Below are 13,114 nucleotides of genomic sequence, written 5' to 3'. Positions count from 1 at the left end.
CAAGTGATACAATTCATTTGGAGACACATTACTACTACCTAAATTTGTTTTTTTCTTGAGTGGTGGAAGGGCGCACAGTATTAACCTTTACTCTATTTTATTTGGTCTCCTGCTTCTCTCACTTCAGTCTTGCCTTTTTGTAATGCAGGATTTTTTCAGCCAACTGGATCAGCGGCTGCTGAGTGTGTTCTTGAAGGCGTGTGATGAGCTGACTGACATCCTTCCACAGGAGGAACAACAGGGGCTGCAAGAGACTGTCCGCAGGCTGCACAAACATTGGAAGGTCAGGGGTCACCATGCTTTAACACTCTCACTAATTACTGCACATCTCTTGAGGCACATAGCCGATACTTCATTAACTTAACCAGGAGGACCTTTGGTTTTGATAGAGTCTCATCCAGTCTGTTTTCCAATTAACCTGTACTAGTTAGATTAAAATGCAACCCTCTCAGTGTTTACTCACAGTCTCTCTATGGGATAAAATTAATCTAAATTATACAACATGTCTTGTCTACCATGTCTCTTATATTCTGTGTCTTCTCTGTCTTTTCCACAGGACATCCAGGGCGAATCCCCATCTCACCTGCTCCGTCTGAAGGTGGAGGTGGAGCGAAGTCGAGTGGCTGTGATCCTACAAGATTGCAGAGCAGAGCTGGACAGAGAAATGCGAGCCCTCTCTGGCACCTGCACCAGTGAGCGAGTGATCAAAGAACACAGAGTGAGCCTCTCGGATTTGGTAGAAACTTAAAAGAGATTAAACCAAGAGTGAGAGAAAGATAAAAATCACTTACCGTCGTATCCTCACCATTCTGGAGCCTCTCAAGTTTTAACATTTCCTTCTTTCTTATCTCCAGACTTTCTTCAGAGAACGCAAACCTCTGACTTTGTGTGAGAAGAGGATTAGAAACATGGAGGATCTGTGTCACAAGTTACCTGACAACGACCCGGCTTATCGAACACTCGACTCCACCAGAAGGGCTGTGGAAGAGGTTACAGAACAAATTAAGAGCACCCACCTCAAACTGGAGCAGAACCCTGATAAATGGAAAGAGTGGAATGAGAGGTAAAGGTCGACAAAAACTCAGAGTCCTTACAGCATCTTTAACATCTTTAAGTCTTACATTTTCAGCACCGAAATGGGTTCAAAGTAGTTGTTCCTTTTTCTAGGTTCTGTGAACTTTCTGATTGGGTCTCATCTCAGAGGAGGCAGGTGAGGCTCTTGAGAGAGACTGCAAGAAATTCCAGCCACCAGGAGCAAGTGAATGCTGCTGTTCAGGTGAGCCAGTAAACTGCGCTTGCTGCTGTAGGCACAGAGTTATGAGTCAGTACAGCTTGACTTCAATAAACCTCCATTCTCTTTTTTGTGCTTCCACTATTTTCAGGCACTGCAGGAAGCAGTAGATGCTCGAGAGGAGAGCTTATTGTGGCTTAAACGCCTCCTTGCTGGGCTGTCTGAAGTTAGCTCTGAGCTGGAGGTCCAGAGACAAAGAACAGCCCTGGCCAAACTCTCAACTGACCTGCGGGCACTCTTTTCTTCACTCTGTCAGGTATTCCAAGATATCTTAGAGTTAAAAATGTATCTATCGTTGTTTTTTCTCAATGAAATCCCAGTTGTCTGATCCCCTGCCACCTTCATTCACAGTGGGGTGAAGAGGGCTCTGCCATGTTCCAGTATGAGGAGCTGAGGGAGGAGGTGCGTGGTACTCTGGAGGAGGTTCTGAGAGCGCAAAGTGAGGCCGAGGAGCAGACCAGCAAGATGTTTGACGCTGCAGGCCTGGAAGAGGCCAAACAACTTTACCTTATTCACCAGGTGTGTGTAGAAGTGGGAAAATGAACACGTGCAAACATGTTTAACAATTCAAATTCTGTATCAAAATGTCTTTTATCTACATCTTATGAGGCATTTTATTGAAGAATATATATAAATATATATATTACTGTTCAATAAAAAATGAAAGGAATTAGTTTTGGTTTACATTATGGTTGGTTTGAATGAGTGGTTACCACTGTCACCTAATAGCAAGAAGGTTCTGGGTTCAAACTCTGGGCCTGGGGATGACACCTCATAAAATATGATTAGATCACGTCATCTGACATGTTTTCTTGTCTGTGTGCGTTTTACAGCAACACCTTAAGCGCCTGCATGCTAACAGGAGAGAGGCAGAGCTTCTGATTTCCCACTGCCGCCAGCTGCAGAAAGGGGAGGAGCTCAGTCAGTACCTACAGGAACTGGAGGGAACTCTCAGAGAGGTCGACCGCAAATTAGAGGCAAAAGAGCACAACCTGCAGGTAGACTGAGGCTGGATTTCTCTCACATCAGTGTGCACATAATGTTTGCATGTGTGAGTGTCATTGATCATTCACACACACCCCTGCCGTGATCATTGATTGGTCTGTATTGAACATGAACCAAATCATGTGGTGTGTAAATTTTGTTTGTGTCTGTTGTTCTGGGATTTGTTTATGCACTTTTATCATTGTCCTTTAATTGATCAGAAACCTAACATGATTCTGCAGGAATATGTTTAAGATACCTGAAATGAATGAGTTCATTTTCAAAGGCGGAATGGTGGAAAACCATCATAAAACAACACTCCAAAACATCATAGATTAGTTTTAAGGTTTTTGGTGTCTGTCCCTTTGAATCAAAGGACAGATTTCATTTGAGACTGACCATATTACCACAATGTTTAATAAGTATATAAGGAGAGATTGATGGCATTTTGTTATTTCATTTTACATGAATCAGTTTCTTGAGGCCTTCCTTGCACTGTAAATTAACATTTCAAACTTTATAATATAACCACAATCTGAATGAATGAACATCTCCTGGAAAATTTAGTGGGATAAAACTGAGTTAAGTTAAACGAGCTATTTGTAAATTTTTCTATCGCTGACCAGTCTAGAAGAAACATTGAGAGTTCAGCATCAAACTTAATTCCTCTTCTTGCCAAGAGCCAATGTCTAAGTTTCGTATGTTGAATAACACTTAACAGCCCAGTACCCACACTGTGTGTGCAGGCAATATTTTCTTTATGAAACTTTACCCATTCTTTTGTTTCTTCACCATCTCAAGGCCACTCTGAGCTCCTGGCAGAACTTTGAAACAGAGAGAGAAACAGTTTGGAGGTTTATCAGCAATACCAACAACGAGCTACACAAAGAACTCATTTTCAACAGCCTGGACAGCCTGAGAACTGAACTGGAGCACAATAAGGTGTGTTTTTGTAACTGTACTTGCATACATGCATTAGCTTTGCACCGGGCCCGGCTCTTGGCATGGGCACTGGGAGGTCTATGCCCCACCAAACTGCCCCATCAAATCGTCCTGAATTTTCAGATTATTGGTATTTTAAACTACAACCGCTTTAAAAATGCACTACTTTGGCTCGGATGCAGCCGCCTGTGTCTAGTAGTAAGTAGCCAGAACTCCGAGGTCTCGAGCAATGTTCCGCCCACTGAAGCACCTGATTGGTTACACGTCACGAGTAGTAGCCTATCACGCTGAAGGCTGCTGTGTACACAGACCGTCACAGACTAAGGTAGCTCCGGTTAGCGAGCTGAGCCATGTGTCGAAGGTAAGACAGCAGACATCGCTGAAGACGTAATAAACATCACAATCCTCTACACTGAAGTTACAACAACACCACACTCTGATGAACAAGTTAATCTGTTGGATCAAGACACACCGAGCGAGAGAGAGAAGCTAGCGCTAGCTGCTAAGCTAAAGTAACTAGCGTCTGAGTAGCATGTCAACCACAGCTGAATTAATGTGTTAAGAGGAGCAGACAGCTCTGAGTGCTGAAGCAGAACTGGTGTAAGTTTAAATGTACAGCAGATAGTTAGACACTGTGATGAAGAAAACGGCAACATTAACTGTGTTCACACAGAGCAGCAATAAAATCTCTCTTAATGCCCCAATCAAAGCAGTCTAGAACCGGTCCTGCTATGTACTCCACATTTGCTTATTCAATATATTGGCTCCATTTCTGTCTGCAGGGGCTCCTCATGAGGGTTGAGGAATGTTGTGTGCTAGCAGATCTGCTCTTGGAGAAGGCAGTAGATATTCAGCTTGGTCCAAAGAATCAGACCCTTCTTCTGGAGCAGGCCCAGTCGACCAAAGAAGCAGTCACACAACTTCAAGACCACCTCAACAAGAAGTGAGTATAACTGTCTAATAATAATAATAATAATAATATGCAGAAAGATCTCAAATTGGATACATTCATATCCATTGAAAATTTTAAGGGCATCATAAAGAATGTGGTGAATGAAACGTGTGGATGTTTTTCTTGAGAAGCCATTGAGTTCAAATTGCTGTCATGTATTTAATGTTTCATGCTTTAATTTAATATGTTGTCAGTTTGTATGGCTGCCATCTTGGCCAGGTCTGTCTTGTCAAAGAGATCTTTTTCTCTTAATGAGACTTCCTGGTAAAATAAAAGAAAAAAACGTATTTTCACCTCAATTCCCCATCCGTTTGAATTACTAAAGCCATATATGAGAAAAAAATCAAGTAAAAAGGTACTTTTCACCACACAGGGCTTTTAGTTTAACAGCAAAATTGCAGATCTGTCATTGTAATTTTATACAAATTGAGAGCAAAAATCATGTTTTTTGCTTCTTGGATAAGCCATTTTATTTAATTGGAAGTACCAGTACAGTCAAGGGTCTGGAAAAATATTTGGTATCCTATTAGAGTAAGATTATATTTAACTGTCATGTGGCGTCTCTGTGGTGTTTGACCTGCTGTTTGCAAACATATGCCAGCATGTGCTTGTTAGTTCTCATTCCTAGATATGCAAACAGTATATTTGACTAAATGAATCTTTCCTAATGTGATGTCTTCCAGTGTTGTCCAGCTGGAGATGATGTGTGTGTGGTGGGAGCGCTTCAGCAGTGAATCAGAGACCCTCTCCTCTTGGATCAATGAGAAAGAGAAAGAGCTTGAGGCCATCAGCAACACCTCCTCCCCAGATCCTTTAGACAAAAACATCAGCAGAGTGGAGGTATGTCATGTCTCACCTTTTATTATAGCATTTTCTTCTGTAACATGTTTTTTTATCACATGACGTTTTTTCCAATTTCATGTCAGCCCCCTTCGGAGGTAAGACAAGTCTCTGACAGAACATTAACTGCATGCTGCAGTGACAATTTTTACACTCCTTCAATAATCCTCTGATATTCACAAATACATTTTGATCGTCCACAATTTTTTTTTTGTAGCTCCGAGTGAAATGAGTCAAAATTGCTCCCTGGACTTGTGTCTGTAGTGTACAGTATCAGTGTGGCCCTCAGGGTTATTAAGATTAAGATGAAATAAGATGAAATTTTAATCTAACCCCAGGGGAAAATTGGGTCAGTGCTGCGGCAAAGACGAGGATATAGAAAATAAATTGATCATATTGAAGAAAATATAATCTTGCCCAGCCAGACCTCAGCCTTGTCAATGTCATAGAGGTCTAGAGAAAATCTGGGGAAAAAATTTGGGATAACGGGACTTTGCAACATCCCGAGGCAGCCATTTGATTTGTTGTAAGCTTCAAAACATTTGCCCCCAGATACATCGCAGTCAGTTTTCTTTTCTACACAACTTTTTTGCTGAAATTTTTATAGACCCCAATGAACCTCACAGACAGTACTCTCTCTTTGACGGATAAATAATTAATTGAAGGTTAAAAGTATCACTTCCACTGGGAAATAAAGACGCTAGAAAAATATGTTTGTTTTCTCCTACTATCTCTTGTTCTCTTTTGTTTATTGTATTCTTCTTTTCCTTGCGAAAAAACATTTTTTGTTGTTGTTGTTACATCTCTACAGGAGGTGGGGAAGGGTTTAGAGGAGAGAAGGGCAGCCCTGGTACACATGGAGGCGGACTGTGAGGCCCTATCAAGGTTTGTGACCCCTGGAGAGGCTGGACGTATCCGGGCAGGACTTACCCAGATGAGGCGCTACTGGGAAGAGCTGAAGGGGAGAGTAGAGCAGCTGGGAGGACAGCTCAACCAGAGCGCCTCCTACAGGCAGAGATACAATGATAACCTTGAACAGGTATTTAGCAACACTTAAGTAAGCAAACATAAAAGTTACATAAGGAACATAAGGTAATTGCTTTTAAGTAAGTGTTTGAGGCCTCATCAATCTTTGGTGTAGAAAGCGTTTTTTTCATTTTTGAATAACTGAAGTTTTTGTCATTGTCAGGTCAAGAAAACAATGAGTGATATTAAAGAGAAGCTTGACTGTCCAATCACGCACTGTTCATCATCATCTGAGACCTACAAAATCCTCCAGAATCACATGGTGAGACAAACTACAGACAATGCCTAACTTACTATCATCTAATCTACTAGCATCAGTACTTTATATGGTAATGTGTGAAGTCTGAACAATGTTTGTATTCTTTCAGTTTAGTTTAGTTTAGTTTTTGCTGTAATCAACATTATGACATTGTGCATTCTGTAATTTAGCACAGTGGTGGTTATCATTTCAGCATACCTTAAGCTCAAGAGTTTACTTTGTAGCCATTGTGGTTTAACATCCTCTGCTGAGATGATGACAAATACATTTCTGTGTCCTCCAGGAGTCCTGCCAGGCTGTTGAGCAGCTGAAGCCCAGGCTGATGGCTTTGTGTTCGGCCATGAAGAGGCTTGGAGAGGGCAGCCAGCTGGAGGACGAGGTGGCTAACCTCCAGAAGCAACAGGGAGAGTTTCTGGGAATGGCTGCAGAAAAGCAAGCTACATTGGAGAGCCTTCTAGCACTGTGGCAAAGGTACAATAAACAGTAATATGTGCCTGAACATCAGCCTGTCTTTGCCTCATACACCCTGTGAAGCTTAATATTCCAACCTTACTTACCAACGAGCTCAATGTTTTGCCATATTGAATACCCGGGCTTGAACCATCCTTTTTTAGCTTTTCAGAGATCACATCTGTTGACAGAACAGAATAACAAGGAAAAGTCACAGCAGTCACTGTTTCTCTGTTAGTGTGTGAAAATGCCTCTGTTTACTCATCATGAGCTGACTTCAGATTTTATCCAGGATGCATTGCAAGCTGCTGTGATTCCTTGCCTGGCTGATAGTGTTGTTCTGGTGTGTGTGAATCTCTTCAACACCTAGAGGTGGTTTGGTTTGAGTATTTCAGGTGTTTTTCACTTCAAACAAACACAGGGAATATGGAAATAGTAATATGAACAGGTTTTATAAGAAACATTTTTGAGCATATACTGACTGCTGGAGGAGTTTATTACTGTTATACTCTCTTTTTTTGCTGACTGTGTGTCTAGACACATACACACACACACACACGTTTATTCTTTTTGATTGTATAAACACTGATATTTCTCTTTTGATTGTGCATGTGCTCTTTCTGCTGAATCCTCCCCTCTATGCCAATTTCCTCTTTTATTGCCCGAATCATTCCCTGACTCAGTGTGAGGTAGAGGAGCAAGATCTTGTCTTTGAATCAGTTTATCCCCCTGTCAGCCTTTGAATTCCTGTTCTAATAATATGCTTTTATTATCATTTTCTTTGTTCGCTTCAATAGACTTCACTGGAGCAATTGGTTCTTATTCTTTGTACTATTCAGGAGGGAAAAAAACAATCCATTCACTGTGGTAACTGTTTAACATGCTAAAGCCTTTACTATGTACCCAGCCAGTGACTCTTTTTTTAAATTAGCTGATTTGTATTTCTGCCACCGAACTTCCGCTGGGTGTGTGTATGTGTGGTTCTGTGATTCCCTGTAGTCGACCTCATCTCCTCCCCTGCAGGTGTATGTATGAGGGATTACTTAGAGCTTGGTGCTCTGGCAAGATACGGATGCCCCATTATGACCCTGTCACTGATACTGAGCCATGGTCAGATAAAAAAAAAAAAAAAAAAAAACTCTCAGACAGTATCACTGTGTGTGTGTGTGTGTGTGTGTGTGTGTGTGTTGAAGATCGTGTGTTACTTTAAGATCATCGGCCGTTTACTGGTATCCATTTATTTATTGTTAAATCAACATTTGTGCAATTCCTTTTGAGGATTATGTTGCATCAATTGTCTTTGATTTGAATACTTCACCTTTTGTGTCTACAGATTCGAAAAGGAGACTTCATCCATGAAAAGCTGGCTGGACGGGTGTGAGTCTGTCTGCTGTCCAGACACTGAACTGCTCTCTGCGGACAAAGTAAAGCTTAGGAATGAACTACAAAATATACAAGTAAATCATTTCACTTTCCCTTATTTGTCTTTCAGTTTTCAGGAGTTTGTTATCTGATTTGTTTGCAGGTCACCTTTTCTTGTCATGTAGACAGTGCTCTTTCTTTTGAATGTGTGTATCTTTTTCAGCCCTTTTTTGAGTTCTGCTTTTACATCATCTGTTATACACTGTGTCCGGCAGTTTTGCGTTGCATAATTTTTAAAATATTTATTCACCCGTCCAGGAAATGCAGGGGGAGACACAGTCCTATGAGGTTCTTCTCCAGGGACTTGCGAATCTTGGATTGTGCCTGTATCCCACAGCACCTGAAGCTCGTATCCAAGAGCTCAGTGATGACCTCACACAGCTGCAGGAGAGATCGACGTCTGTGAAGAGCAGCATATCTCACAGGCAATTGTGCTTTTATACATTATTATAAGGATAGTTTACATCTGTATACCTCTGCATGAATGGACTCTCATCAGCTTTTTTTCCCCCCAAGTTGTTCATCTTGTTTAATTCTACACTGCAAAATACTAATCTCTCTGATATTCTAAACTTCCACCTCTCCCTTAGGTTTGAGTTACTGGAGTCACAGTTGTCACAGCTGGAGTTGTTTGATCAGGCGCTGCTTACTCTGACCCAAAGGAGTGAGAACTTCCTGTCTGTCTTGAGAAGCTCTTCCCAGGTTGATATTGCTGATCTTGAGGCTGCAATTACTAAGCTGAAGGTGAGAAATCAATAATTTGCTGTTAATGATGGTCTTTATAGACTATGTATATTAGAGCAGTTACAGTAAGCAAGTTTATATTGATTGCTGTTAGAGCTCATACTAATTTGTCTAATTAAACCGTCTTATTGCAGGAGCATGAGATGCAACTACAGGCGTATGCATCGCTGAGAGAGACACTCCATCAAAGGGAGTCCTCCCTGCTTCGCTGTTCTACCCTGGAAGCCCAGCAGCAACTCCAGGGCTGGAAGGAGGACTGCCTACAGCCCCTGAGAGAATCCCAACGTCTCTTGCTCCTCCGTAAAGAGTGCCTGACTGAATTAAAGACTTTCCTTGAAAAACATGGAACGGCAGCTAAGGCCATGCACCGCCTTCATGAGGCCGTGGAGGGAAGGGGGAGCTGGGATCGCTCCAAAGCTGAAGAGCTGCATTATGGAATAGGGGAAGTGGCTAAAGACGTGGCCCGGCTTGAGGCTGAGGCAGTCGGATTAGACGGGCAGCTGAGCAAGGCACACCTGCACTTGAGTGGGGCAGAGTTTCGGGGCTCCAGAGACACAAACCATCCTCAGGGGAGGACGTCTTGCAGAGGACAGGCAGTGGCCCTCACGATGGCTCTGGAGGAAGTACAGAGGGGCGTGGGATGGAGGCAGAGTGAGGCAGATGCTTTAAGCGCCCTGTGGAGCTCCTTCAGGGAGAGGAGGGAGGAGGTGATGAAGAATTTGAAGAAACTGGAGGATGAAGCGAGGCAAGAGGGGGTCAGAGAGAGCTCTGTACAGGCCTTTCAAAACAGGTATGAACTTAATAATCAAGATACAACCAATATCACTATCAGTCCAATGAAAACACTAAAATGGGACTTTTTTATGAGCTGAACATGTTTTATTGTTGTTCTTTAACAAGTGTATTCATAAGAGAAATAAGTATCTGAAAATATTTGAATGAAATCATAAAGCTATTGTTTTTGTGTACCTGCAGTTTTACACCTCTCCTCTACCCATGCCAGCTTTGTTGTTCTCAAAATTTGATTGTTGAATACATTCTTTTCTCTTTGGGATGCATCCTGTGAAACCTACTGTATGCCAAACTCCTCAAGAAACATACTGTAAATGAATGAAGCCAAACTATGGACGGACAAATCCATTTAAATCTGATCTCCTGAAAAATGAGATACATTATGTTGGAATTAGGCTAGTGATCCCCATTGTTTTCTTCTGCATCTGCTTCTCCCAGGCTGCGTTTCTTCGTCCAGCTGGAGGATGAGCTCCAGTCCCTGCAGCACTCTCAACAGTGGTTAGAGGAGAAGGGAAGCCAGCTGGCCCAGAGAGACAGTGAGCTGGCTGGGGAGGCTCTCAGGGAGGTAACCCTGGTGAAGACTGCCTGGGAGAACGTCAGGACTCTGATCACCAGCGGGTAAGGAGGGGGAGACGACAGAGAGCGATGTAGATTAATTCATCTAATTTAAAATCCTTTGCTGTATTTGTCTTTGGTCCTGCTGAGCAGCGTTTAGAGAGGCAGGGAGTTAATTTTGGGCTGAAGTAGATTTGATTAAACAATTTTTAATCATTTAAACATGGAAACACATCAGATTAACAGCAGTTGCAGAATCTGTTGGATTTTAATCAACTGATATCTGCAGCCACTTCACAAATAATAGCTCTGACTTTTTTCCCCTCTCTTTTTCTCATGCAGTCAGGAACAGAGTGGAGTTGTGGTAGATCTTCTCCGTCAGTTTCACCACCTGAAGTCTGTCCTGAGCACTGTTGTGGAAAATGCCCAGGGTGTTGCTCACAATCTGCCTGACCACAATCATAACGCTCAGGAGGCCAAAAGGACTTTCACACGGGTCAGGACCTTTTTCATTTTACGAAGAAAATTATAGAATTTAGAGTTTTCTTTCCAGATGTTCAGCAGCATTTGTAGCTGTCATTCATCATTTCAAACATGTAATAATATGTCATAGCCCGCTGAACTACATACCAGGATAGACAGGACAGAATCTCACTGTAGTTAAATTAAGCACTGTCCAAATTACTGTATTTAACTTGTATATTGTATAACTTCTTTTCATGAGCCAGGCCTGTTTTAAGTTGTGTGAAATGTATTCTTCTGGAATTTTTTATGGTTCATCAAGCTAAAGATGCAGAAAAACACTCAACCCCTTAAGGAACACTTAATCCTTTATTTCAAATCAGCAGACTGATTGATAGCTTTCACTGGACGGCATTTCTTTTCCTTTCTTAAAATGATTGCACTTTGTAATTATGCAGTTATTTATTTACATGTGTCACAGTTAAAGGTGTATAATCTTACCTGCATATCACTCTATCTGATATCACATCAAACTCTCAGAAATAAAAGCCTTCTAGTTTGTAAACTATCTCTCCCTCTAGTGGTGGTCTGTTGTCATTCCCTCTGCGCTCTTCTCCTTCCCTTCAGCATGAGACTGTCCAAACTGAGCTGAGGGAAAAACAGGAAGACATGGACCAGCTCATCAGTACAGTGGAAGACCTGCAGAGAGAGCTCGAGAAGGTTCCCAACTCCGACACGCGCTCCATCCAGAGAGACATGCAGACGTTAAGAGACCAGTGGCTGGAGGTGAGTGGTGCCTGAAAACACATGCTGTGCCATGCAGCTGTTTTGGTAAAGTGATCCTGACAGCAGAAGTCACTCAGCTGTTTTTTTTTTTTTTATTTAGACAAATGCTTGATACATTCACAACCTAGAGCAACTCAGTCAGACATTATGAAATTTATGCTGTCTTGAGATTTGTGGCGTTAATGAATTGTCCTCATCCTGACACGTGGTGCTCCGTGAATTTTCTAAAAACTGTCAATATTATTTTACCCAGGTCTGGAGCTGAAGTATGATAACAACAACTATGAGGAGTATGAAGAGATTTGTGGTGTTGTTTACTGTCACTATGAAGAAAAACAACTCAATTATGACATCTACAGTACAGCTCTGCCAAACTGTTTTAATGATATTTATTTCTGTCTGTTTTCCTTTTTCTTCCATTTTCTCCTCTTATGGGATTTAACTGGCTGCTCAGCTGTCACAAATGAGACAGAAATATAAACAAGTCTAGACACGTTATCTGCCTTTCTGTCTCTCTCTCTCTCTCTCTTTCTCACTTCTCAACCCCACATCTGTCAAACCAATTAAGTCTCGTTTTTCTTCCATCTCCCAGTGCAGCTTACCATCCCTTGTTACAGGAAGACGGAGAGAAAACTAAACACAAAGACGGAGATCCCACGTCTCTTGTTGACTTGAGATGTATGCTGTCCTGTACTCAAACAGACTGCTGCTCTCTGTTCCTTCAGGTCTCAGGGAGGATACAAACCAACACAGAGAGACTTGGCTACTGTGTGGCCCTGTGGGACGACCTCAAGACCACGGAGCAGGACATCAACCAGTGGGCCGCCACCGCTGACCTCACAGACAGCGTCACCAATCTCGGTGACAAGGAGAAGACAGAGGCCCAGCTCGCCACCTTTCAGGTCAGAGCTTGCTGGACAGTCTGCATGAAAGAGTGACCTAATCTTGATGGTGGTGTAATATTCAGAGTGAGTTCATAGCAGTTGTGATGTAACCGGCACTTTGTTCTACAGGCGGAGGTTGAGAAGAGGGAGCAGAAGCTGGATGCCCTGCAGGAGAGAGTGGCGGAGCTGAAGGAGCGAGCCAAACTGCAGGAAACCCCGTTACAAATGCAGGTGAGTTTGGTGCAGAACAGAAACACAGGAGGAATTTGCTGAAAAGCTGTTAGAGCAAAAGAATCTTTTTTTTTATCCTGTCCTTTAGGCCAGGGTTAATGTTTCACTGAGGATCGGATGTAATGCAATGATGTTGTTGATGTTTTAGGCTCTGTGTAGGTTAAGCACTGAAACTGGAGGCCGGTGGTGAAACTGACATGTTCGTTATATTTGATTGTATTATAAATGTCATTACAATCATTTTTACCTAGCGGGAACTGGGATTTTGTTTTTTGTTGCATGAGGCAAAAATGTCATCACTAAAGCGAACCCTGTCGTCTATAATGTTTGCCATTGGTGGTTTTGTGCAACTAGTGTGTTGTAGTCACAGGAATGACAATGTAGATATAGCATTACCTCTCAAATGGTATTGCATAAGTATATGTAGATTTTAAATACAATCTTCACAATGTATCATCATACATAAGAGGAAGTACAGTTCCACATCATGTGAC

At 42.1% G+C, this 13,114-nt stretch overlaps 1 protein-coding gene across 7 annotated transcripts in view; it reads left to right on the top strand.

Moving 5' to 3' along the window:
* syne1a (spectrin repeat containing, nuclear envelope 1a) overlaps positions 1–13,114 on the top strand; it is a 132,539-nt gene that overhangs the window by 33,880 nt on the left and 85,545 nt on the right. For all 7 annotated transcript variants that reach the window (XM_056405840.1, XM_056405836.1, XM_056405839.1 and 4 more), the window contains exons 23-44: positions 149–283; positions 557–718; positions 855–1,063; positions 1,168–1,276; positions 1,383–1,547; positions 1,643–1,810; positions 2,125–2,289; positions 3,077–3,217; positions 4,000–4,160; positions 4,853–5,009; positions 5,821–6,048; positions 6,199–6,297; positions 6,578–6,765; positions 8,078–8,201; positions 8,425–8,591; positions 8,757–8,910; positions 9,045–9,700; positions 10,141–10,320; positions 10,600–10,753; positions 11,347–11,505; positions 12,231–12,407; positions 12,519–12,620. In XM_056405840.1, coding sequence (XP_056261815.1) covers positions 149–283; positions 557–718; positions 855–1,063; positions 1,168–1,276; positions 1,383–1,547; positions 1,643–1,810; positions 2,125–2,289; positions 3,077–3,217; positions 4,000–4,160; positions 4,853–5,009; positions 5,821–6,048; positions 6,199–6,297; positions 6,578–6,765; positions 8,078–8,201; positions 8,425–8,591; positions 8,757–8,910; positions 9,045–9,700; positions 10,141–10,320; positions 10,600–10,753; positions 11,347–11,505; positions 12,231–12,407; positions 12,519–12,620 — 3,960 coding nt within the window. The remainder of the gene's footprint in view (positions 1–148; positions 284–556; positions 719–854; positions 1,064–1,167; positions 1,277–1,382; positions 1,548–1,642; positions 1,811–2,124; positions 2,290–3,076; positions 3,218–3,999; positions 4,161–4,852; positions 5,010–5,820; positions 6,049–6,198; positions 6,298–6,577; positions 6,766–8,077; positions 8,202–8,424; positions 8,592–8,756; positions 8,911–9,044; positions 9,701–10,140; positions 10,321–10,599; positions 10,754–11,346; positions 11,506–12,230; positions 12,408–12,518; positions 12,621–13,114) is intronic.

The sequence above is a fragment of the Seriola aureovittata genome, chromosome 19 (assembly GCF_021018895.1).
Source record: "Seriola aureovittata isolate HTS-2021-v1 ecotype China chromosome 19, ASM2101889v1, whole genome shotgun sequence".
Taxonomy (NCBI): domain Eukaryota; kingdom Metazoa; phylum Chordata; class Actinopteri; order Carangiformes; family Carangidae; genus Seriola; species Seriola aureovittata.
The sequence above is the reverse complement of the archived record's forward strand: the minus strand, read 5'-3'. Positions and strand labels throughout refer to the sequence as shown.